The 24,523-nt window shown below is 40.0% G+C and overlaps 1 protein-coding gene across 3 annotated transcripts in view; it reads left to right on the forward strand.

Moving 5' to 3' along the window:
• Positions 1 to 24,523, forward strand: part of klhl13 (kelch-like family member 13) — a 200,198-nt gene that overhangs the window by 26,320 nt on the left and 149,355 nt on the right. For 2 of the 3 annotated variants that reach the window (XM_041195907.1, XM_041195908.1), the window contains exon 2: positions 14,607 to 14,681. In XM_041195907.1, the coding sequence (XP_041051841.1) occupies positions 14,629 to 14,681 (53 nt within the window). In that variant the 5' untranslated portion in view covers positions 14,607 to 14,628. Of the gene's footprint in view, positions 1 to 6,468; positions 6,547 to 14,606; positions 14,682 to 24,523 lie in introns of those variants that run through there. The other variant, XM_041195904.1, reaches the window with a different exon arrangement.

The following is a 24,523-nucleotide window of genomic DNA, read 5'->3' on the forward strand; positions in this document are numbered from 1 at the left end:
ACTTCATTTTCTGAGTAGGGGTAGTCCTTAAATCCCCAGTACTGGCTTGTACAACTCTGTTGAGCACTCTGTGATGTTCCTCAAGGCCATTTTACAAAGTTTAAATTAAGCAGGATATTGCTGATTGATAATGGTAGTGTGATCTGTAGACCAGTGGATTTTTCCAGTGTGAACATACAATCACAAACACTGCCAGCATCATTCGAGAAAAAAACATTATCTGTTCATTTATCTAATTGTGGGAGGTTGTGTAATCGGCTACCATGTTTGCCTCCATCGCAACAGCAATTCCACGTAAAAAGAAGCACTCCGTTTCATCTTGACTGTGAAAGATTTTTGGATGTCCTGAGGTCGTGCATGGCGCTATGTGAATGCAAGCTCTTTCTTATTTAAACAGACCACCATGTTCATTTTTTGTTCTGTGTGCAGGAAGCTAAATCCATGTATGTGTGTATATACAAGTTGTTGCAGCAAATTAGAAGCATAGTTTTATTGTGGATACTTCTGCTTGTTCTACTGCCGTAATTTTGAACTGTAGTATCAATTTTATGTGTAGTAAGAATTGAGCTAAACCTGTGCAGTACAGTGGTATGTATGACCTCAGGAGGACAACAAGCTTAAAACCAGTTGCATCCATTGTGACCTCATAGCTTAGCAACAGAAAAATGACTTGCTGTGCTCCTCATATTGCAGCAGGCTTTTTATAACTCAATGTAAATATATATATATAATATATATATATATATATATATATAGAGCGAGCTGTCAGTCAGCAACCATGCAAGTCTGACTATGACACCAGTTTGTGTGTTCAAAATTCTTCTGTTCTGTTAGAAATGGCAGGTAACTCCGTGGAGTAAGTATCAAACTCTTTGGTTTTGTTTTAGAAGATGGTTATAGTGAATATACAAGTAACACAGTTTCCTCAACAAATTTTAATCTACAATAATACTCAGTTTTTGTCTGTCCGGACTGTTTTGATTGCTTGGTAGGCTTGTTTGATAGGTGGTGCCTGGCACACGGACATGTGGAGGACGGGAGTATGTGATGCATGTGCGGCTGTGTGGTTGCCAATGACTGGTGGCAGTGGAGTGGGAGGGGACTTGGTGGAGAACAATAACAGGGGAGCCAACATTCAAGTTACCTTGTGAGGGATGGAGAGATGGAGATGGCAAGAGCTGGATGGGAATGGCAAGAGCCGGATGGGGATGGCATGAGAAGGATGGAAGGAATGGGTTGGGGATGGCATGGGAGGGAGGGGGGTGGCTTGGGAGAGGGGTGAAGGAGATGATGAAATTGGTTAGGTGTGGCAAAATGGCAAGGACAATTATTTGATGCAACTTATTGTTCAAAAGCTATTCTTTGTGCTATAAATGAAGATTCATTAGATGTGAATGAAAAAGTTTCAGAAGAGCTGTTAGGTGAATTAAAAAAATACAATTAGCATTGATTCTTTAGATAAAGAAGATAAGAATCTATACCCTCCAGAGATTCTTACATTGTCTAAATCCAATGGCCGGTATGTGAAAAGGGTAAGATTAGCAAGCACAAATATGGGTCCATTACAGGTGGAGACTGGAGAATTTATAATGGAGAATATGGAAATGCTAAAGAAACTAAACAAATACTTTGTGCCTGTCTTCATGTAGGAAGATAAAGAAAATTCCTAAAAATACTAGGGAACCAGGAGGCTTGTGAAAATGAGTATTAATAAGGAGGTAGTACTCAAAAAAAAATTGGATTGAAGGTTGATAAATCCGCTGGAACTGATGAGCTACATCCTAGAGTATTGAAAGAGGTTGTTATAGAGATAGTGGGTGCATTGGTGGTTATCTTTCAAAATTCTATAGATTCTGGAAAGGTTCCTGCAGACTGGAAAGTAGCAAATGTAACCCACTATTTAAGAAGGGAGAAAGGAAGAAACTGAGAACTACAGACCTGTTAGTTTGATGTCAGTATTTGGGAAGATGTTAGAATCTTTATAAAAGATGTGATAAGTGGACACTGAGAAAATAATATGTTTGAGCAGAGTCAACATGAATTTATGAAAGAGAAATCATGTTGAAGTTTTTTGAAGATGTTACCTGGTAGCATAGATAAAGGAGAACCAGTGGATGTGCTGTATTTGGATTTTCAGAAGGTTTTGATAAGGTCCCACACAGGAGGATAGTAAACAGAAAGTATATGGGATTGGGGTTTGGATACTGATATGGATTGAGAACTGGTTAACAGACAGAAAGCGGAAAGTAGGAATAAACGGTCTATTCTAAGGTTGGGAGGCTGTTACTAGTGGGATACTGCAAGGATCAGTGCTGGGGCCACAGCTGTTCACAATCTATGTAAATGATTTGGATGTGGGGACCAAATGTAATATTTCCAAATTTGCTGATGACATAAAATCAGGTGGGAATGTCAGTTGTGTGGAGGCTTCAAGGGAACTCAGACAGGCTAAGCGAATGGGCAAGAACATGGCAGTTGGAATATAATGGAAAAATGTGAAGTTGTCCACTTTGGTAGAAAAAACAGGCAGATTATTTCTTAACTGGTGAGTTGTTGGGAAGTACAGGTGTCCAAAGGGACCTGGATGGCTTTGTTCATGAGTCACTAAAAGCCAGCATGCTGAAAGCAATTAGGAAGGCAAATGGTATGTTGGGGATTTGAGTACACAAATAAAGATGACTTGTTGCAATTGTATAGAGCCTTGGTGAGACTGCACCTGGAGAATTGTGCAGTTTTGGTTTCCTTACCTAAGGAAGGATATTTGCCATAGAAAGAGTGCAACAGAAATCACTGGGATGGCAGGATTGTCATATGAGGAAGGATTGAGGAAACAGGGCTTGTATTTTTTAGAGATTCAAAGAATGAGAAGTGATCTCTTTGAAACTTACCAAATACCTACAGAGCGTGACAGGGTCGATGTAGATACGATGTTTCCCGTTTCTGATGAGTCTAGAATCAGAATATACAGCCTCAGAAAAAGGGCAAGCCATTTAGGACTGCGATGAGGAGAAAGTTCTTAACTCCAGAGGCTGGTGAATCTTTGGAATTCTCTACCCCAGAGGCCTGTGGAAGCTCAATACTGAGCATGTTCAAGACAGAAATTGATAGATTTCTGGATACTAATGGCATCAAGGGATATGGGGATATTGCAGAAAAGTGGTGATGAGGTAGATGATCAGTCATGATCTAATTGAATGGTGGAGCAAGCTGGATGGGCTGATTGGCCTACTCCTGCCCCATGTTCCTATATTCCATGACTATAAACAAGTTACAAGACCAGACTCTTGACAAAATTTGTATTTATATTCATAGGCCTATTTTTACACACAGGCAGCTTTATGTAGCTTTTTCCAGTTTGACAAGTTTAGATTCTGTTAAAGTTTATTGGTGAAAGAACAACTAGAAATCCTATATTTAAAGAAGTATTGTTGCAATGAATGTTTGACCACAAAAGTTCTGCTAGAATTAAGTAAACACACTTAGATTGATACAGCACCTTTTTCTGATCATCAGATGTCCCAAGAAATTTACAACCAATAAAATAATTTTTGGAAATGTTAGGGTTGCAATGTTAGAAGAACGACAGTTAAATTGCACACAGCAAGCTCCCATAAACATCAGCATGACAATGACCAGCTACTGTTTTTGTGAAGTTAATTAAGGGATAAATATTGGCCAGGGCACCAGAGATAACTCCCCTGCTCTTAATGAAAATAATGCCATGGAATCTTTTACGTTCACCCAAGAGGGCAACTGGGTCCTCGGTGTACCGTCTCATTTGAAACATGGCGTCCGCAACAGTGTAGCATGCCCTCAAGTGTTGGCCTAGATTTTGTGCTCAAGTCCTGGAATGGGATTTAAACCCACAATCTTCTGATTCAGAGGTGAGAGCGCTACCACCTGAGCCACAGCTGACATTTATTGGTTGAGTCTCTTTACGTAATTGTTAAGTAATTGTGTCCCAATTCCAAGCACCATGCTTCAGAATGAACGCCTGGGCCTTGGAGAGGGTTCAGAAGAGATTCATTAAGTTGGGACCAGGGATCTGAGAGTTCTGTCAGTGGAGAGACTAGGAAAATTGGGGTTGTTCTCTTTAGAGCAGAGAAGGATATGGGATGATTTAATAGAGGTGTTCAAAACTATGAAGGGTTTTGATGAGGTATGCAAGGAAAAAACTTTCCATTAATAAGTGGATTGATAACTAGAGGACACAGATTTGAGATAATTGGAAATAGAAATGTTGAGGGCCTTGGGTAATGAGAAATCTTCTGAAGTAGCAAGCAATGATGATCTGGAATGAATGACCTGAAATGGTGGTGGATGCAGAGTTAGTTTCTACTTCCAAAAGGGAATTGGACATTCCTTGAAAAGGTGAAATTTACAGGACGTTGGGTCAAGTGCAAGGGGTGGGACTAATTGGAAAGCTCTTTTAAAATACCAGTACACATTGGATGGTCCGACTGGCTTCCTCCTGTGGATTCTAAGATTCCCTAGTTCAGTGTTTACACTGTACTTCTTGAGTCAGAAAGTCATGGGTTCAGTGTCCACTCCCGGGCTTGTGAAAGATGTTGCAGAAATGCACGTCTTTTCTCTTTAATCATATCTAGACTTGTGCAAGTTGCAGTTTCTCTCACCATACACCCTTCCCAATTTTATTTTGCAGATTTTCTTCCTCTGTAATGACTCTCAGGTTCTGTGCCATTTCCTTCTCCTTTATTTACTGGTTTGAACATGTATATGTAGTTTATTTTTGGAATTAAACTGTTGATGGACAAGAATTGCACAACACACACCAAACTTCTTGAAACAAGTAATGAGTTCAACAAGAGAGCAGAGATGACAAATCAGCATTAGTTCTCTTCATGCACCAAAATCAGATCAGAGCTTTACATTAATTATACATCCCATTACTAACATTCTGAGTCAGCAACACCCTGCTCTGCATGTCAGAAATTGTTTAATTTGTGAGCACAATTAATTTCCCATAACCCTTGAAAAGACTCATTCTGGAATTATTGGCACTAGCACCAAGGCTCATTCAGCAGATTGGGTTGGGGCCCACTGCGGTCAACATCTAATGTGCTTAAACATTGGGTACATTGCTCCAACTAAGGGCTGAATGGGATCAGTCACCTCATAATGGAGGCAGAATGTAACCCTACTGCTGTGTGACACCTGTAATCAGCAGTGATCATTAATCAGTTTCTGCCTCACAAAGAGATCTTTCTGCCTTTCATGTGAAATCAACTCAGCTTGGTGGACTTAATTTCAAGGTTCCATTCCTGGTACAGAGCCCTGCTTGCAGCAAGCATTCATTGAGATATCTCAATAATTGCAATATTAGAGCCTTATCTGTGCTCCATGCTAGCCGCAGAGCCTTGCAAAGTTACATTTTTGGTTCTTTGCTAACTTAGGCCAAATAATCTAGGGCTTTCTTCTCTTGTGGTTGAGTCTCAACTCGTTTCTCCACTAATTTCTATTGAGGCTGACAGAGCTAGGCATGCTTTTAATGTACCCAGGAAAACAATGGCAGACCCTTTTCGAATTTAGTTACTAAACGTATCTTACAAGCTCTTATTCTGACCTTTGAGAACAGAGTGCCACCTGGTCCTTCGGCAGCAGGAACAGAGTGCCACTCGGACCTTGTTTTAAGTTAATACTATTAATCAAGTTTATTAAGGAAAGATGAACATTTAAGTGACATTCATATAATCTAGTCATATATTAATAAATGATCTTCTATTTAACTCAATCTTCTATTTAAATCAAGCGAAGAACAAAGCTAACTCTTTGAAAACAGTTGTGTTTATTCACCTTAAATTAGCACTGTGGAGCTTAAATAAAGTACTTTTTCTTGGAAATTCAAACCTGTTTTTATCTCAGTAATTTCAATCTGATCCCACCGTTCAACCCATCACATACCAAGAGAGCCATGCACATCATTTTGTTTTAAGATGGAGTTATCCTTTCCTCACCCAGTCTATAATTGCATGTTGAACAAAACTTGATATAAAGTTCTAAACCTTAGTCATTTTCTTTTAAGCTGTTTATGACTTGGCGATACCATTAACTTAAGAAAAAACAGGTAAGGTATTAGAGTTAGTACATTACATTAGTAAGTTAACTTTCACAGTACTCTTGCATGGTGAATAAGCACTGATGTTCAGTTGTTTTATTTCATGCAAGGAGGGTCATTTATTTGCAGATTGCCATTGAAGAAATTGAAATGTTAGCAATAGTTTAAAGATTATTGAAAGTTGAAGATGGATGGTGATTGAAAACTGTTTAATGAGAAACCTGTTAGCTTAGGAGATGAGGCAAGATATGAAAGGCAAGATTTAATGGGTCCGATTTTGACTTTTGGGCGACCAACAGGCGGAGCGCACCAGGAACTCACATGTACTCACAGAGAAGAGGCAGCCATGATTTTCAGGCACCGGCCTCATTTACACTGGGTCAGCACACTGTGGGGCACCAAACAGGCACCCTGATGCAGTTCACCGGATTAAAGCTGGCCAATATCGGGCCACCTCGGCCACCATCAAGGTGAGTGTGGGGTTGGGGATGGGCTCTCGGAGTTTCAGTGGCCAGGATTATTTTGTGAGGCCTTCTACAGGAACAGCTCTGTTCTTTTGTGTGCCCATTCTTAAATTAAGTCTGTGACTTTCAAATTTACATTTGGCATGTTGAGTTAGTTGAAAAATATTTTGGAACGAGAGACGTCACTCACATTGCTCAGTCAATTATTCAGGATCATGAACTTAGTTTTTCCACTTGGCCCCTTGTCCTCACAGTGTTCACTGAGTGGCCAAGAATAGAAAATGGGTGCTAGTTCCATTCATTTGGACTTCCACTCACTTTGCACTGATTCTGAATTTCTGGAGATGGAACCAATCGCTTTCAAGCTCCCTGCCTCATGTAGGCAGGAGCTTCATTTTAATGTTCATCTGAGAAATTGGAATTCCTGCACACCGCTTCCAACTTCATAACATGTGGGATGTTGATATTTTTTTTAAGGATGTTGATGTGAAATCGGCATTCAGAGCTACTAGGTAGCCAGTTGATCTAAAGGAGATCAGCGTGTTAATTAAATGAGCCATTTTTCCATCATGTCTTTATTTATTCTGTTGACACTTAGGTTCTCTTTAGCAGTTGTGTCAGTTATTCATTTTTTTGTTATTACTCTTGCTTCATTATTGGCACCAATAGGTTTACCTCTGGGGATGGCTTTAATTGAGAAGTGGACCAATTAAGGAATGCACAGTAGGTGGTCTGAGATTGATCATGGGCCTTTCACCTGTAGTTGCAGATTTGGGGGCCAGACCTTGCCTGAAGGTGGGACAGCAGATTTGATGACACTGCTAAGATATGTGAATGCCTGCCTAACATCTGACATGCTTGTCATGCTTTTAAGTGGTACTTCAAGGAAGGAGGTCAGGATAGTCAACAGACAGCATGCCTTGATCTGTTGCATCTGACGGTAGCATAGTGGTCATGTTACTAGACTAATAATCCAGAGGTCTGGACTAATGCTCTGGCGATATGAGTTCAAATGGAAGCTGGGGGAATTTAAATTCCATAATTAACAAATCCTGAACAAAATGCTAGTTTGATTAATAATGATCTTGAACCTACTGAGCTGTAGTAAAACCCCACCTGGTTCACTAAAGCCGTTCAGGGGACGAAAGCCACCATCTTTAGCTGGTCTGACGTTCATGTGACTCCAGATCCACAGCAATGTGGATGACTTAACTACCCTCTAAAATGGCTGAGTAAGACACTCAATATCAAACCGCGACAGAAAAAAAAATTTGGTGTTCCTAAAACATGTGGACTGGAATGGTTCAAAAAAGCAGCTCACCACCATCATCTCAAGGGTATTCAGGGATGGTAAATGAATGCTGGCCTTGCCTGCAACGCTCACATCCCAATAAAAAAATACACCGACCATGACCATAAGCATTTGTCCTACTGGCAATGACCCCTTGGATGCAAACAGAGCACTTCTATTTAATTAAAACCTGCCATTATCTATTTGGTTGTAAGTTATGGGTTCATATCAGATGCTTTCAGCTGATTTCCCTGTGACAATGCTGACACTAGTCTGGAGCATGGTTGTGATGCTTAGCTGGTAACTTGTCCCTCAGATAATCACAGTGGGATTTGTTCTAACTAGTTATAGAAGTTAATAAGATACTAGTAGCAGTTTCTTCAGGTTGGCAGCAGGTTTGGCTCTGCTCCTTATCACAAGGTTCGAAAAATCAGCAGGACATGTATGACACTTTCATTCTCCCTTTCTATTTATATTTTTTAAAGGTTGTTGATATATGATTTGTTGATTTTTTTTTACAATGTGTAATGTCTGCAGTGACTGACACATTCCAAGTGTCTATGACAATAGATAGACTGATCTGACCTTGTGTTATGATTGATTGATAATTCCATTTAGTTTTGTAGCTTAGTGAACTTTGAATTCACAACACCTTATTGCTCTAGCTGAAAGCTAGATTGCTTACTATGGTGATAAAAGTGGTTTGTTTTTAAGAAATATCATTTATTCAGTTAGCTTTTTAAATATATTTTTCTAGCCTTGCTGCCAAACTGGTGGTGATTTTAATTAAAATAAAACACCTTGTAGAATGAAGCTGTAAGAATGCAGTTTTAGGTACAGCTGAGCAGTTTCTTTTTTCAAGAAATACTAACAGTATAATTGAGTGTCCTTTAAGCCTTGGCTATGGTCAAATTGCACCGGACCCAAGTTAAGTGTGTCAATTTGTTAATCGAGCGTTTAGTTGTATTCAGGAGGTGGGCATGAACTGGGGATTCACTTGTACTCCCACATACAGGAGCAGGCTGAAAATGTACTGGCTAACTTTAGGGGTCAGTTTAGAGGTTTGTAATGTGTGCTTCTGTGAATTAAATTTGATAGATTGTAAAGATTAGGTTTCAGTTCTATCCTTCACTGCTTGCTTATCTTAGGTATTCACACCACATCAAGAAAAGGCTGGAGTTCTCCGTGGTTTAGATATTCTTAAAACTATTTCTATATGGCTAACAAAAAGAAAATTATCGTGAGGTTAGGTGTTCTAATCTACAGTTTCTGTCTATCTGCCCTTTGGGTTTCCTGGATAAATCATCTTTGATCTTCAATGCTATTATGAACGGAAATCGGATCTGTGTGATCATCCGAAAGCTGAAGTCACAATATGGCCAGTGACAGAATTGGACCTTGCTGTATAATCTTCCAGAAAGGGAAGGATTATTTTCTGGCAGTTTTACAGCTCTACAAGAGTTGTCACTTGACAGGAAAAAGAGTTTTTCATCAGAAAATGTGGTTTGATGACATTGCAAGAAGAAACCATTACAGCAGAAAAATGTAACAAAAACAGAAAATGCTGGAAAAACTCGGGCCTAACAGCATCTGTGGAGAGAAAAAAACAGTTAAAGTTTCGAATCCGTATGACTCTTCAGAAGAAAAACGTGTTGGTTGTTTTCCTGCTGCATTTGATGCTACCTCAAAAGTCAAAGTCATGGTGTATCCCCTCATTGCACTGAGTGGAGTGACTATATCAAGATAATATTCATGTTTTAACTTTTGCAATGTTGACTTTGTTTACAGTTTCTAGCTGGGTGCCACTTTTTTTTCCAATCAGGCTGCCATTTATTGCCTATTTTGAGCTGCCATGGTGGCCTTCAAGATGTGGTTTGAGCTTGCCAGGCCACTTCAGAGGGCAGCTAAGAGACAACCTCATTGATAGGAATCAGAAGGGAGTTGAGAATTTTTTTTCACCCACAGGGATCTGGAACTCACTGCCTGAAAGGAGAGCAGAGGCAGAAACCCTCATCGCATTAAAAAAAAACATTTGTAGTGTCATAACCTACAGGGTTATGGACCAAGGGTTGGAAAGCGCGATTCGGCTGGATAGATTTTTTTTGACCAGCAGAGACATGATGAGTTGAATAGCTCCCTTCTGTGCCATAAGTTTTCAATGTGTCCATGTGGGAGTGGAATCATACATTGGTAAGGACAGCAGATTTCCTTCCTTAAAGGATATTAATGAGCTAGTTGGATTTTCATGACAATCTGACACCTTCATGAACACTTTTGAAAATTTAATTTGTTTTTTTTAACACTGCTATGGTGGGATTTGGACTCATTTTCTTGATTATTCGTCATGGTCTCTGGGTTGCTCATCCAGCAGTCCTGACACGGCCAGTCCTGAATGGTGGTGGACAGTTAAACAACTAAGAGGGGGAGGATGAGGCTTCACCAATGTCTCCATCCTCAGTGGGGGGTTATGGGGTGGGGATCTCAGCACATCTGTGTAAAAGATAAGGCTGAAGCATTTGCAACCATCTTCAGCCAGAAGTGCAGGTAAATGATCTATCTTGGCCTTCTTCTGAGGTCCCCAGCATCACAGGTGCAAATTTTCAGCCAATTTAATTCACTGCACGTGATATCAAGAAATGGATGAAGGCTTTGGATATTGCAAAGGCTATGGGCCCTGATAACATCCCGGCTGTAATATTGAAGACTTGTCCTCCAGAACAAGCAGTGCCCTGAGCCAAGCTGTTCCAGTACAGTTACAAAACTGACATTTACCTGACTATATGGAAAATTGCCCATGAATATCCACAAAAAAGACAAATCCAAGCCAATTACCATACCATCAGCCTCAACTTGGCCATCGGCAAAATGATGGAAGGTGACCTTGGCAGTTCGTTCAAACGGCACTTGTACAGCAATAACCAGCTCACCGATGCTCAGTTTGGGTTCTGACAGGGCTACTCAGCTCCCAGCCTTATTACAACCTTGGTCCAAACATGGACAATGACCTGAACTTGAGGTGAAAGTGACTGCATTTGACACCTAGGCAGCATTTGACTGAATGTGGCATCAAGGAGCCCTAACAAATTGAAGTCAATGAGAATTGGGGGCTAACTCTTCATTGGTTGGAGTCATACCTATCTCAGAGCATGTTGTGGGTGTTGGACCCCAATCATCTTAGTTCCAGGACATCGCTGCAGGAATTCCTCAGGGTAATGTCCTAGGACAAACCACCTTCAGCTGCTTCAACAAAGACCTTCCCTCCATCCAAAAGGCCTGAAGTGGTGTTGTTCGCTGATGATTGCACAATGCTTAGCACCATTTTCAACTCCTGAGATAGTGAAGCAGTCCATGTCCACTTGTAGCAAGACTTGGGCAACATTTAGGTTGATAACCTAAATCAACCTTGGGTTGATAAGTAGCAAGTAACATTCGCACCACACTAGTGCCCAGCAATCTCCCCTTGACATTCAGTGGTATTACCATCACTGAATCTGACACTATCGACATCCTGGGGGTTACCATTAACCAGAAATTGAATTGGACCAACCATATAAAAACTGTAGCTACATGAACAGGTCAGAGACTAGGAGTTCTGCGGTGAGTAACTCACCTCCTAATTCCCCAAAGTCTGTCCACCATCTGCAAGGCACAAGTCAGGAGCACGATGGAATACTTTTCACTTGCCTCGATCAGTGTGGCTCCAACAACATTCAAGAAGCTCGACACCATCCAGGCCAAAGCAGTCTCCTTAATCGGCATCCTTTCCACCAACTTAAACTTTCACTCCCTCCACCATCAATGCGTGTGTGGCAGCAGTGTGTACCATCTACAAGATGCATTGCAGCAATTCACCAAGGCTCCTTCCAAAGCTGTAAACTCTACCACTTAGAAGGACAAGGGCAGCAGATGTAATGGAACACCACACCTGCAAATTCCCTAGCAAGCCACACACTATCCTGACTTGGAACTAGCATATACACGAACGTATGAACATCCTAATTTATATGTTTGTATGTATGTTAGTTCCAAGTCAGGATGATGTTTTCAGGTAGTGGTGTTCCCATATGTCTGCTGCCTTGTCCTTCTAGGTGGCAGAGGCTACAGGTTTGAACGAGCTTTGGTGAGTTGCTGCAATGCATCTTGTGCAGAGTACATACTGCTGCCAACCATATCGCTGTTCCTTCATTGTCACTGTACCAAAATCCTGTAACTCCCTTCCTGATAGCACTGTAAGTGTATCTGTACCAGATATACTGCAGCAGTTCAGAAAGGTGGCTCACCATCACCTTCTCAAAGGCAATTAGGGATGGGCAACAAATGTTGGCCTTGCTAGCGACTCTCATTCCATGAAAGAATAAAACAAATGCTCTATCTAAAAAGGTGTGGAAACTAATTCCATAAATAGTTTTAAAAGGGAGTTTGATAGATACTTGAAGATGAAAAAGTAGAGGTTGACGGCCAACAAACGAGGCTGTGAGACTAAGCTTGATTGCTCTTTCACAGAGTGAATGAAGGGATTTGTGAATAGAAGAGTGATTGGTTGAAGGATAGAGGAGGAGTTACATTTGACTAAGTGATGAAGACAAAAAAATCTACCTTATTAAGGTATATGTGGATAATAAACAGTATTAAAAAGGTGAATCTAGAAAATAACTTCAAGCAAAACCATTAGAGTAGGATCAGGAGATGCAGGTCCAAATGGCAGACAGGAAACAGGATTTAAACCTCATCTCAGTTGTACAGAACATCAAGCTCTAAAACAGTGAGTGAGGAGAGGAATGGAATGTGTAGTAACTGATATAGTGGAGGCTGAAGATGCTGGTTTGAGTCTTCCTGATGAGTTCTGACTCATTCAACATTTGATGTTGGACAAGCACCCTGATAGCATGGAAACTCAAACATTGGAAAGAAGTGATAGAGTGGGGATAGGTGTCTGGAAGTTCTTCACATTGAGTGATTAACACACAAAATTGGACTTCTTTGAGAGTGGTAGAGGCAAAAACAACACCACATGACTTTAAGTGCTATATTTGAGTAAGGAGAAGTGTAGAGTTTTTCTGGATGATAAACCAAGATGGGCTGAACGGTCTTGTCCTTATTTGTCTTGTGATGAACAGGAAACGTGTGGAAGTGTGTCCATGGATTTTTATATGCCAACCATTCCAGTATGGACTGGCCTGAAGATAAACTAGTTTATTTGTCTGTTTCGTGGATTCATTTGTGATTGATCATTATTAGCCTGCTGTGAAACTTAGCTGTTGAACAATCAAAGTTGTTCAAAGCCCTAAGGCAATAAATAGCGAATCAGGCAAAACTCTTGTAAACACCATCGACTCCTTACACGTGGATTTAACTGCAGTGGAGCCTTAGCTCCAAGAATCAGTGACAAGTGTGTCTAACAGAAAAAGTGTGATGGAGTAAGGGAGAAATTGGGAGGAAGAGGACGGAGAGGGAGTCAGAGTGGCAATGTGAGAAAGTGAATATGAGACGTGGAAAATTACTATAGGTAAAAAGAGATCCAGAGTATGTGTGTTAGGGAATGAAAGAGAATGGGGTGAAATCGGAAATGAAACGTGGAGAAACAAGAGCAAGAGAGAATGGAAAAAGTGCAATCTAGATTTCAAGTGGGAAACATAGCACGTGAAACCCCATTGGACCAGGTTTCAAAATTTCCAACATAAATATCAGTAAGTATGCAGTGGCAACCTTCGTCTCGTAAGATGATGGTTTGCGCCGTGATAGTCAACTCTATATTAACTTGTAACTGCTGTCTCTCCTGTTGTATTAGAGCCTGCAATGAAACTAGAGTGTCCTCTGCAGTGTGGAAGCCTGGGCTGTGTAAACCTAAGGGTCTCCCCCCACGCACCCCCACCCAACCACCACCACCACCACCACCACCACCACACTCCTTGGTTGAGACCTAAGGAATGCAAAGTGCCACGTTTGGCACTGGCTTTGTTGCATGAGTTGCTGGAAAGATGACATATTTGGGCATCCATTCGCCTTTGGGCTCCACTCCAGATTTTTTTGTCAGGATTTCCTTAGTCTTCAACTCTGCTGAGGTGTCCACAAGACAGTGGAGCTATTCACCCATTAATGGGAGGATTGGTTCATCAGTGCAAGGGCTTGTTCACATGCCAATGGGCCTGCCCACTGCATGCCTCGTGGCCAAACTTCCTTCGAGCTCCTCAGAAGCTTTGGCCTGGGGCAGCAAGGAGCCAGTTTCCCTGTGTTTGTCATGAGGCGGTGCAGCTGAGAACTGGCTGATGGAGAGGCTGTGTGGGAGAAGCTTACATGTTTGATTCTCTTTTTTTACATTGTTGCTAGTCAGCAGTGTGGGATGAAAATGAGAAGCAAACTTGCACATAACAACAGAAAGCTAACTCTCTTCACCCATGCACTAGACGCATCATATCAACCTGATGGACACACATCATTAAATGTACGAACATACTGTAGTAAAATTTTGTGCCTGTTATTTGATGTATAATTTGGTTGCCAGCTTCCTGATGTTGTAAAGATTGGCCATAACTGTACATGGTCTCTCCTGTAGTTGCAGCAGCTGTTTATCAGAACTTGATTTTAACCTCTGAATTTTGACAAAGCACATCTCCTTATTGTTGCCTTGAGGAAGTGTGATCCCAGATTCGTCAACCGAGTAACAGTGCCCTTTCAATTAGGGTTACTAAAGATAGATTTTGTTCACAAATTTTGGGTACAGCTTTGAAGAGTAAATGGAGTTCCAGGTCTAATACTTTTTTTCCTATTTTGACAGTGGAGGTGCGGGTGGTGAGAAAATGGACAACTCTCTGCTCAGAGGGGATCTCATCGCAGCCGGTCTGCATGAGAGGTACTGTGCACACACTTTGTTCAGAAAACAATTGTTATTCTTGAAAGTAATTTATCTACACTGTGATCTTCAGTCGTGTTTCTTTATCTTCCCCTGCTGTCCAGATGCTCACCTGTCAAATGTTACCTCATGGAACAAGTATAATTGTGCATTTGCTGATAAAACATTTAGCCTATTCATTCTTTGTTATGCAGCAGCTAATCTATGGGGAACCTCAGTGTTGTTAGTCCACACACCAGTGCTTTGCCCGGTGTCATTGGAGATGCAGATTGTGGGTCAGTTCAGGAACAGGAAACAGCTAGAGAACTTTGTCAATTATCTGTATTTGTATTCTGACAAAAGATTCATTTGAGCCTACAGGTTTCATTTATCCTTGGCTGAGATTTTTGCATAATACCACACAGTGAGTCAGACATGTTTGTTGGAAACAGTTGGGCACTGATAAAGTGCCTGGATGTTGGGAATAATATATGAATTGGAGTTCTACAGGGTGTTTATTAACTTTTAGAACAAAGTTTTCCTAAAATGCTTTGCATCATTTCAAGTAGTCATATTTTTCTAGGCAAATACCATGTCCTTTTGTAAACAGCAAGGCCCCACAAATAGCAGTGAAGCGTATTGGAAGTTAGTCTGTTTGCATAAACTAAAACAAAATGTTGGGAATACCCCAGCAGGTCAGATTGCATTTGTGGAGAGAAATAGAGTGTGATGATGTTTTGTCAGAACTGAAAAAAGTTGGGAGATGCATCAGATTTTAACCCAACACAGAGGCAGGGAAGTGAAGAAAGAACAAAAGGGGAGGTCTGCGACAACGTGAAAGAAAAGATGGGTTTTTTTGAGGTGTAAATGAGATTAGCAGAATCATACCAATAGCTTCTGTCAAGGAAATAAAGGAGACAGAGGTTTTGATTTGAACTTGTTGAACTTAATATTGAGTCTGAAAGGCTGCGAGAAGTGTCTGCACGAAAGATGAGGTGCTGTCCCTTTAGCTTACGTTGAGCATCATTGGAACAGTGTAGACAACTGTGGGCAGTGTGGGAGTGGATCAGAGAATTAAAGTGTCCTTGATGTGAGAGAGAAGACTACTGGACCATGTTTTAACATTTCACCTGAAAAGAGGCATCTTTGGCATCAGATCCTCAGTACTGCTCTCAGCCCATATTGTGTCAAGCTCTGTAATGGGAATTGAATCTGCAACCCATTCGATGGGCTGAATGGTCTCCTGTGCCGTTATCACTTCAACTCTATGACCTCCTGACTCAAGTGAAAGCGCTACCTCTGAGTCAAGGCTAACACAAGCTTGGCTATATTGCTCTTGCTTAACTGGTATGCTATTGAGTCCATATCTGTAAAAGACAATTATTGTTAATTGGTTGCCTCTCCTGTTTGAGGGATTAATCGTTTTGTTGACTTGGCTCCCATTGCCCACAGTAAATGAAAGGGTGACGCAAAACCTGAACTTGAAGCGCTGGACAAAAACTGGAAGGGGACTGGGCTTTTACTTCACCTTCTGGTCACTATATTTCATTAGTGAGAAGTGAGTACAAACCCAAGACTTGCCTCAGCCAGCTCTGCTGTTGTAATTGAAGCATTCCTAGAGGACAAACTGCTCCTGTGAACTCCCCCATCTCATGGTACAAAATAGAACATGGGCAATCAATCCAAAACTTTGGAGAGACTAAAATGGACAGCAGACTGTGGCCATTCTTCTGTGCTTGCAGCAGTTCCTGAGGATCCATACATGCAAAGTACCACTTGGGAGTGAACTGTGCAAGCAAGGTATAAGGCTCAGATTATTTGCAGCAATGCAAATAACTCTTGTGATATATTTAATTTGGGCCCCAGAGTAAAAATAGTTTAGGGTCTTCCAATTTACAAGTTTGTATAGCAAAATCCTATCTTCTATTGGTCTTGACAGTTGCTTTTTCAGTCTGTTTCAGTAAAATTCATTCATAATCATTTAAATTTGAACTTCAAAATGTTTTAATTACCGTTAAGTTTCAATGCATTTTTATTGGTAATGCAGTATAACAGTAAGAGAATAATATAAAAAAGATAAAACAAGTTCTAAAAGAGAACTAAAACTATTTACGTTGATTTGGTTCAATCTTTTTTAATGAAGTGTAATCAGTGTACATTATTAGTCCCCCATTATCCAACTGTCTCTTACCTAATGCCAGTGTTTTTGTCTCGATTACTCTGTTTGGCACTCCATTCCTGTATCATCACTGTTTATATGAGGGGCTATTTCAGTTGCCCATTTGCCATTGACTAGACTGAACATGTGCCCTGTATCCTATTCTCACTGTTTGGTTTGAAGTGGTATTTCTGAGTTAACTTTTCTGTAGTGTTTACCATCTTGTGTACCTCCATAAGGTCACTTATCAATTGCTTCTTAAATTCAGCCCCTCTGATGTTAGTTATCAGTCTTGTGGGTCTTTTCTGAACTGTCCCTAGGGTTCCCATCTGGCCAAAATACTCAAGATTTGGGCTCACCAGAGTAGTGCTTATTTGGATGTGTTGAGCCTCAAGCCTGGGTGTTAAGTTTAAGTACCCAAATCCTTCACATTGTCACCTGTTGCTATCACAATGCCATTCATGAAGTACTCATCAATTTTTTTTTCTGATATGCTGTAATTAATTGCCTGAGCTAAGTTTCATTGCTATTTTTGGGTCCTTGTTCGTTCTGGGGAACTTCCATGATTGTCACAGTTATCAGCATCTTGAATTCATGCCTGTACATTTGTCATCAGTGTCAAATACTTCAGGCTGATATGGTCTTGCACGATGGATACTTTTGGGTAGATTTTGGCAAAGTCTTCATAGCAAGAACCATCTTATAGACAAAAGTTCACCCGCTGGATCTGATTTAAACTAATTCCATCTTCTTTGCTTTTTTGCATTTCTTTTTTAATCTGAGACGTATTGTTTGGGCTGCTGCCATTTTGTCTTATATTTATATTGTGCATTTAATATAGTAAACATTTATTTCCAAGGTGCTTCACGAGCAATTATCAAACGAAATTTAACACCGAATTACACAGGTGATATTAGTACAGGTGACCAAAAGCTTGGTCAAAGGGGTAGGTTTTTAATTTGATGAAGTCTGCAACTGTAAATATTCCGTGATAAGTATTTTTAGTAATAAGTGGTATTCTTAGGCCGTACTACTAGTAAACTAAAACAGTCTCCTTCAATATTCTCAGAGATACAATCAGGATTCAATTTAACATCTTGTAGTTCTAGGCCTCTGCAGCTTCTCTAGACAGGTGTTTTCTACTTTGTAACATTTTGATGAGTTTGACACTATGCTATCATTATCAAGCAGGCACTATTAATAATTTCAAAACAATATAATTGATATATGGAGAGATCCAAATGAGAACTTTTTGGCAGCGTTTTCAGACTTCACATAGGAGCAGATTTTTAGCCATTCAGTTCCTCAAGCCTTTTTCACCATTCAGTTAAATCATGGCTGATCTGTATCACGTCCAATTATCTGCCTTTGATCCCCTTCTTTAACAAAAATCTATCAATTTCAGTTTTGAGATTTTGATTTCACTTAGCCACAGCAACTTTTTGAAGGAGTGAGTTCCAGATTTCCACTAATCTTTGCACTTTTTGGCACCAGTTTGACAATGTTTCAGTTTGGTGGGCTTTAGTTGAACACACAAACTACACCGAGCTAGGGTTTTTGATGAGAAATCCAAACACAGAATTAACAGTCACTTGCAGCTTTGGAGTTGTTGGAGCTTATGCTAGGTTTTAGGAACTTGACTCCTCAGTACAGCTTCTCTAATTCTTTCCTCTAAGCATTTATTTGTTGGGGGCTGTCCTTACCCTGATCTTTGTTTATTTGGGCAAATGTGGAAAAATAAATGTGCATTTGCATATATGTTTGAAATGGAATTTTTTTTTGTAGGTAGAAGATATTACCTATTACTAATGTTTGCATGAATTTTGTGTGTATATGTGAAGGAGGGTGGCAATGAGAGAATGATTGGCATAATAATTGTCTTAAAGAACATTTGAGCCTTATAGAATTTTGGGGTCTAAGTTTTGTTTTTGTGTAAGTGCAAATATTTGCTGCCGTTCAGGAACCATGGCTATTAGTAGCAGCTTTGCTGTTACTTCCTGTTCTGTGTGTATAGAAATAGAATACTCCAGTAATTTCAACCTGTAGCATATGTTTATTAAAGTTAACCCACACAGATTGGCACCTGCACTTTGATTTCCCTTGACAGCTTTGGCGCAAGCTTCTGAGGGACTGTGATACCTTGTCATTTAGTTGTACACAACATTAAGGAGGTATATAAATATATATATATATACACACAAGATGAAAAGTTCTTGAGCAGTTTCAGAGTATTCCAATAATGCATGTATTTAATGTACTTTATAAAAACCCATTCTGATATAAAATGTGCGTTTTTTAAATTCCTTAGTGGGATGTGGGCTTTGCTGGCTGGGCCAGCATTTATTGCCCATCTCCACTTGCCCTTGAGAAGGTATATTAGAATATTAGACAGTCTTTCAGCTAAATGTATTTGTGACCCAAAATTTGTCTTCATGGCATAATGCAGTGGGTTAAAATAACAAAAACTCCCTTGTGGTAAAGACAGCTGGGCCTCTGTGTTTCTGATGTGTCACTTTTTTGTAGTAGCTGCCGGTGTATGAACTCTCACTGTTGGCTGAATAAGATGTTTTGCAATCTGAGTGTCACATAAATAGTCATTGTGAGCAGTGAATCTTGTGACGAATGCAGCAGCCCCTGCTTGAATATGGCCCTTTGTAACATTAAATAAAGCTTTCCTCAGTTTGATCTCTCATGGCATCTGGCAAAACTTTATAAAGGAAAGGAAAGAGCTTGCATCTGTATAGCACCTTTTGTGATCTCAGGATGTCCCAAAGTGCTTTACAGCCAGTGAAGTACTTTTTGAAATATAGTCACTGTAGTAATATAAGAAATGTTACAGCCAATTTGTGCAACAAATGTGATAATGAGCAGATAATCTGCTTTTAATGTTGATTGAGGGATAAATGTTGTCCAGGGCACCGGTCGAATCCCCCCTGCTCATCTTCAAAAATAGTGCCACGTGATATTTTACATGAGAGAGCAAACATCAGGTTTAACATCCTGTCTGAAGAGTGGCTGTTCCAACACTGTAGTGCTCTCTCGATACTACACTGAATTGTTGGCTTGGATTCCTGGATGTGCTGAAGTCCCTGGTTTAAAACTTGAATCCAAGACCAGACGAGAGTGGTACCACTGAGCTAGGAGCTGACGTGATGAAAACAAAAACAAATGGGCTATTTGCGAAACAGATAAAATGTGACCATGCAGTCGGCTGCTTTTTGCCAGAATGTGCATATTTTGAAGTTACAGTGAAATAGCTGTGAAAGAATTGTAGGGATTTAAACTCTGTACTAAACCTTAGAGTAAAAAATTCTTGTTGAGGAGCATAAAGGACAATTACTAATTTAGAATGCAAACTAACAAGATTAATTGGACAATAGAGATTGATACTTAACATTTCATTAGTCGAGGCATGGCGCCATACAGAAGTTCAACTCATTTTGTCTGTCTATCCCATGGGTCCCAGGACTTCTGGGGTGTTCTCTTCTTGGTGCCTTGAACATGGCCTCTTAGGCAATTTAACTCATACATACAAATCGCTTTGCAGCTTTAAGACATCAACTTCAGTTGATCTTTTTCCAACCTACAACTTCCCATTCTAACTTAATTGCTGGAGCTTCCAGTCCACTTTAACTGCTGTAGCTATACACTTCACAGTTGCTTGGCCTAAATAGCCAAGTGGTTATGGTACTGGGCTTGTAACCCCAAGATCAAGAGTTCAAATCTCACAATGGCAAATTATGAAACAATGTAACTTCATCTGAATAGGAACAGATGGAAACGTGTTTGTACTCGAAAGAGTTACACTTCACAGTTGCTTGCTGAGTGTTCAATCTCGCGCTCCTGCTCCCTTGCACTCTCTTTGGGGAAAGTAGTTCTCTAACAAAGACTGGCTTGCCCAAAATGATTAACTGTACTTTACTGCTGATTTTCCCGAGCTACACTTCAGCTGACTGAACAATTCATTATATATTATCTTCTCATACTTTCTTAAGGCAATTACTTTATCCCTGGCACCCCTGCCTATACTGGGTCCACTGATTTCTAATACTGGCATTTTACAGCAATCCTCAGCCCTGTAATAGTTACTTTAGTCACTAAATAAACTTAATACTGTGTTATAACAGCAAACCCTCAATCTGTGACAAATACCCATCGACTCACAATGGCCTACGCAAATGTTAACTTCTTAGCAAGTGTCCTACTCCTTATTCTCTCTCCTGACAAATGCCCCCAGTAAGTGTTCTGTGACAAATGCTAACCATTGGCAAGTGCAGAGACTTTAAGGATGCACTTCCTCCTTGCAAGTAGCTGAATGTGCATCTGAATCAACATAACTAATGACTTCTAACCCAATGTTTGCAACTCTTGACCAATGGAAGGAGTGTTCCTAGCGTCCCCACAACAGCTGACAATTTGTATCTCTAATTGGAGGTCCTTGAAACATTCTAGGCCCAAGACCATTACTCTAGCCAGTCAGCTTTGCAGCTTTGATGTCCCTTCTAACTGCTATTGTAAAACTTATATCTTTGACTGCAGTCCCTGGAACATCTGGTCTTCAGGCCACCTTTCTGACCAATCAGCATTTTAGCTTTGGCTTCTTCTTACTGCTAAGCTAGACTCCTTGAAGTCCAAATATACAATTGTGTCCTTCAATTCACCCTCCAAAGGACCCACTTGTTCTTTCTTGAAGCTACATCACAGTATTTGGCATTTATAAAGATGTCAACTTGAAAATGTTCTTAACAACATACCTCAAAATTCTCGAATCACCCCAATAATATAGACAAATTAAAAATTTTCATCACAAGGCTTACATACAGTATAATTTGATAACTTAAGCCTTACTAATTGCATGTGCCAATGAGGTGGTCTAACAGAATTGTCCAGGATGGATTGGTTTCTTGGATTCTGTCTTGCCAATCACCATGCACCCAAGGCTAAAACTAAAAAGAAAGGCTCAAACAAAGAAACAGCATAGGCTGAAATAGCACAGGCTTTTTTGATAGGCAGGCTGTTATTTGCCTGACATCTGTTGTGAGACACACATTTGTAAATTTAAGATTCTGGACTTGAACGTCTGTTCCAATATATGCAATGCCTATATCGGGGTTAATTGTGGTTAATTGGATTCTTCCTGCAGCATTCAAGAGTGACATTTTATTTCAAGGTATTGGGTAAAGCCATTTGATTTAAAGACTAGGTTTCTGTCCACCCATTTAAAGTTTTCTTTGAGGGTTGGGGGAAGGTGTGGTGTGGGATGAAGCCAATACCTTTTTGAATCCTGTGAATATCTGTCTGACCATCTAGGTATAATTACGAGAAGTGCAAAGGAACATTCAGCTGTAGTTTGTTCCATCATTCAGTTAAATTATGGCTGATCTGCACCAAAGCTCAATTTACCTGCTTTTTTCCCACATCCCTTGATTTTCTCTTGCCCAACAAAAAATTACTAAGCTCAATCGTGAAAATTTCAATAGGCCTCTGGCATTCTCAGCCTTTATCGGAGGGAAAGTTACTGATTTATATTACCACTTGGGTGAGAAAATGCTTCCTAAATGTGCTCTTAAGTGGCCCTGCTCTAATTTTAAGATTCTGTCCCTTTGTTCTGGCCTCCCACAGAAGAGAAAATTATTTCCCTGTACCTACCATATCAAATCCTTTTCTCATTTAACACCGGTGGTAAGAAAGATAATTCTAAGATAATACTAAAGGAAAAAATTAAAAGAAATGTGAAAACCAAGTATATAATAATGAATAATCAACATGGATTTCAAAAGGGAAAGTTTTGCTTTTTTGAATTCTTTGAAAAGGTTAAGAGAGAGTGAGCCCAGGGTAATGTAGCAGATGTAAATAATCTAGATTTCCAAAAAGCCTTTGAAATGGTACCATGTAAAGTCAGAGAATGCAGAGCTGGAGCACAAGTAGCAGAATGGCATAAATTGGGAGTTGAGATCCCACTAGGATCAGTGCTGCCACTGTTCTCCCCAATCTATATTAACAATTTAGACTTTGGAATGCAAATCTCAAATTCTAAATTTGCGGATGACAGCAAATTTTGCTGGGGGTTGTTGGGTGGGAAAGATGGCCAACACTGAGGAGGACTACAACAAATTATTTAATGAACTTGGAGAATGGGAGTATAATTGGCAAATTAAGTTCAACGTAGATAAGTGCAAAGTATGACATTTTGATAAGAAAGATAAGGAGGTCACATGTGGAAAATTAAAATCTAAATGGGGTAGAGAAGCAAAGTTTTTGGGAGTACAAATAAGCAAATCACTGAAGTAGTGACACTGGTTAAAATGGCCATTTAATAAAAACAAGCCCAGCACTCGGTTTATTTCTGGAATGATAGAATTGAAAGTAAATAAGTTTTGCTAAACTTGTATCGACCTTTGGTTGGAGCACACTTGCAGCACTATATAGTACAGCAATCAGAACCGTATAAGATGGATACAGAGGCACTGGAGAGGTGCAAAGAAATTTATAAGGATAATACCTATTATACCAACAGGAAAGGAAGAATGGCCATGAGTCCTTTTTCTTTTGAAAAGAGAACACTGGGGAGTGATTAATAGAGATTTTAAAGTTATGATATGTTTTGATAGAGTGGATATTTGTGGGGAAGAGCAAAAACTAGAGGCCGCTGATACAATAGTCATCAAGAAATCAGATAGGAAGTTTAGAAGAAACTTCTTTTCCCAGAGAGTGGTGAGAGTTACCAGAGTAGTTGAGACAATTAGTTCAGATATATCTAAAGGAAAGCTATATAAGCATATGAGGGAGAAGAGAATGGAGTGCTATGCTGATAGTTCAATAAGCGAAGATGGGAAGAGGCTCAAGTAGAGCATAAACACTGGCAAGGACTAGTTGGACTAAATGGCCTGTTTCTGTGCTGAATATCATTTTAAACAAATTGACCAGATCATCCCTCAACTTTGCTTGTATTCCCCTGAGTTTACAATTTGTATGCAACATGTCCTCATAATTCAACTCTAGCCCTGGTAACATGATGTTGAATCTGCACTGTATCCTCTGCAAAAGTCATTATATTGCCCTGAGTTTCTGAGCCCAAAACTGAATGCAGTACTCCAGTGGCAGTTAAAGTGCAAAGGAATTTGTGCTATATGCGCTGAATTGTAGCTAGAGAATAGTCAATCTGAGGCAGTCAAGGATATGAAGCTGAGTGGTGTTTTACCATGTGATCATGTTTCAAGGTCAGATTTATATTGCAACTTAATGTGAGAGAAACATTTTGTTTTGATGTTTCAGAGAGAAAAATACAGTTTGTAGTTGCTGTAAATATACTGTTTCCATCACTGCAACTACTAAGTTCCTGCTTCAGTTGTCTGTTGCAGTTGCCTTGGTTCTTGAACGATGAATGCAGCTCTTTAACTCTCTGGATGATGATCGATCTGGCATGAATTACTCCTTTCATCTTCTATCATTTACTCAGCCTTCAGAGGTCTGGGATTTGCCGTGTTCAATCATTACTCTTTGCTTGTTCTTGCTAGGTTCAGGATACCAATCAAGGCAAGCTGAAGGGCTCCACTCGAGTCTCCTCCTATCCTTCCTTATCCAACTCTATCAGCAATACCTTCTATTCCTTTCTCCTGGGATATGATGCTTGGCACCACTAAGGAATGCTGGCCGAGTCATCAGGACTAACTGCTTGTAAAACCAAAACAAAAACAGAATTACC

The sequence above is a fragment of the Carcharodon carcharias genome, chromosome 9 (assembly GCF_017639515.1).
Source record: "Carcharodon carcharias isolate sCarCar2 chromosome 9, sCarCar2.pri, whole genome shotgun sequence".
Lineage (NCBI taxonomy): Eukaryota > Metazoa > Chordata > Chondrichthyes > Lamniformes > Lamnidae > Carcharodon > Carcharodon carcharias.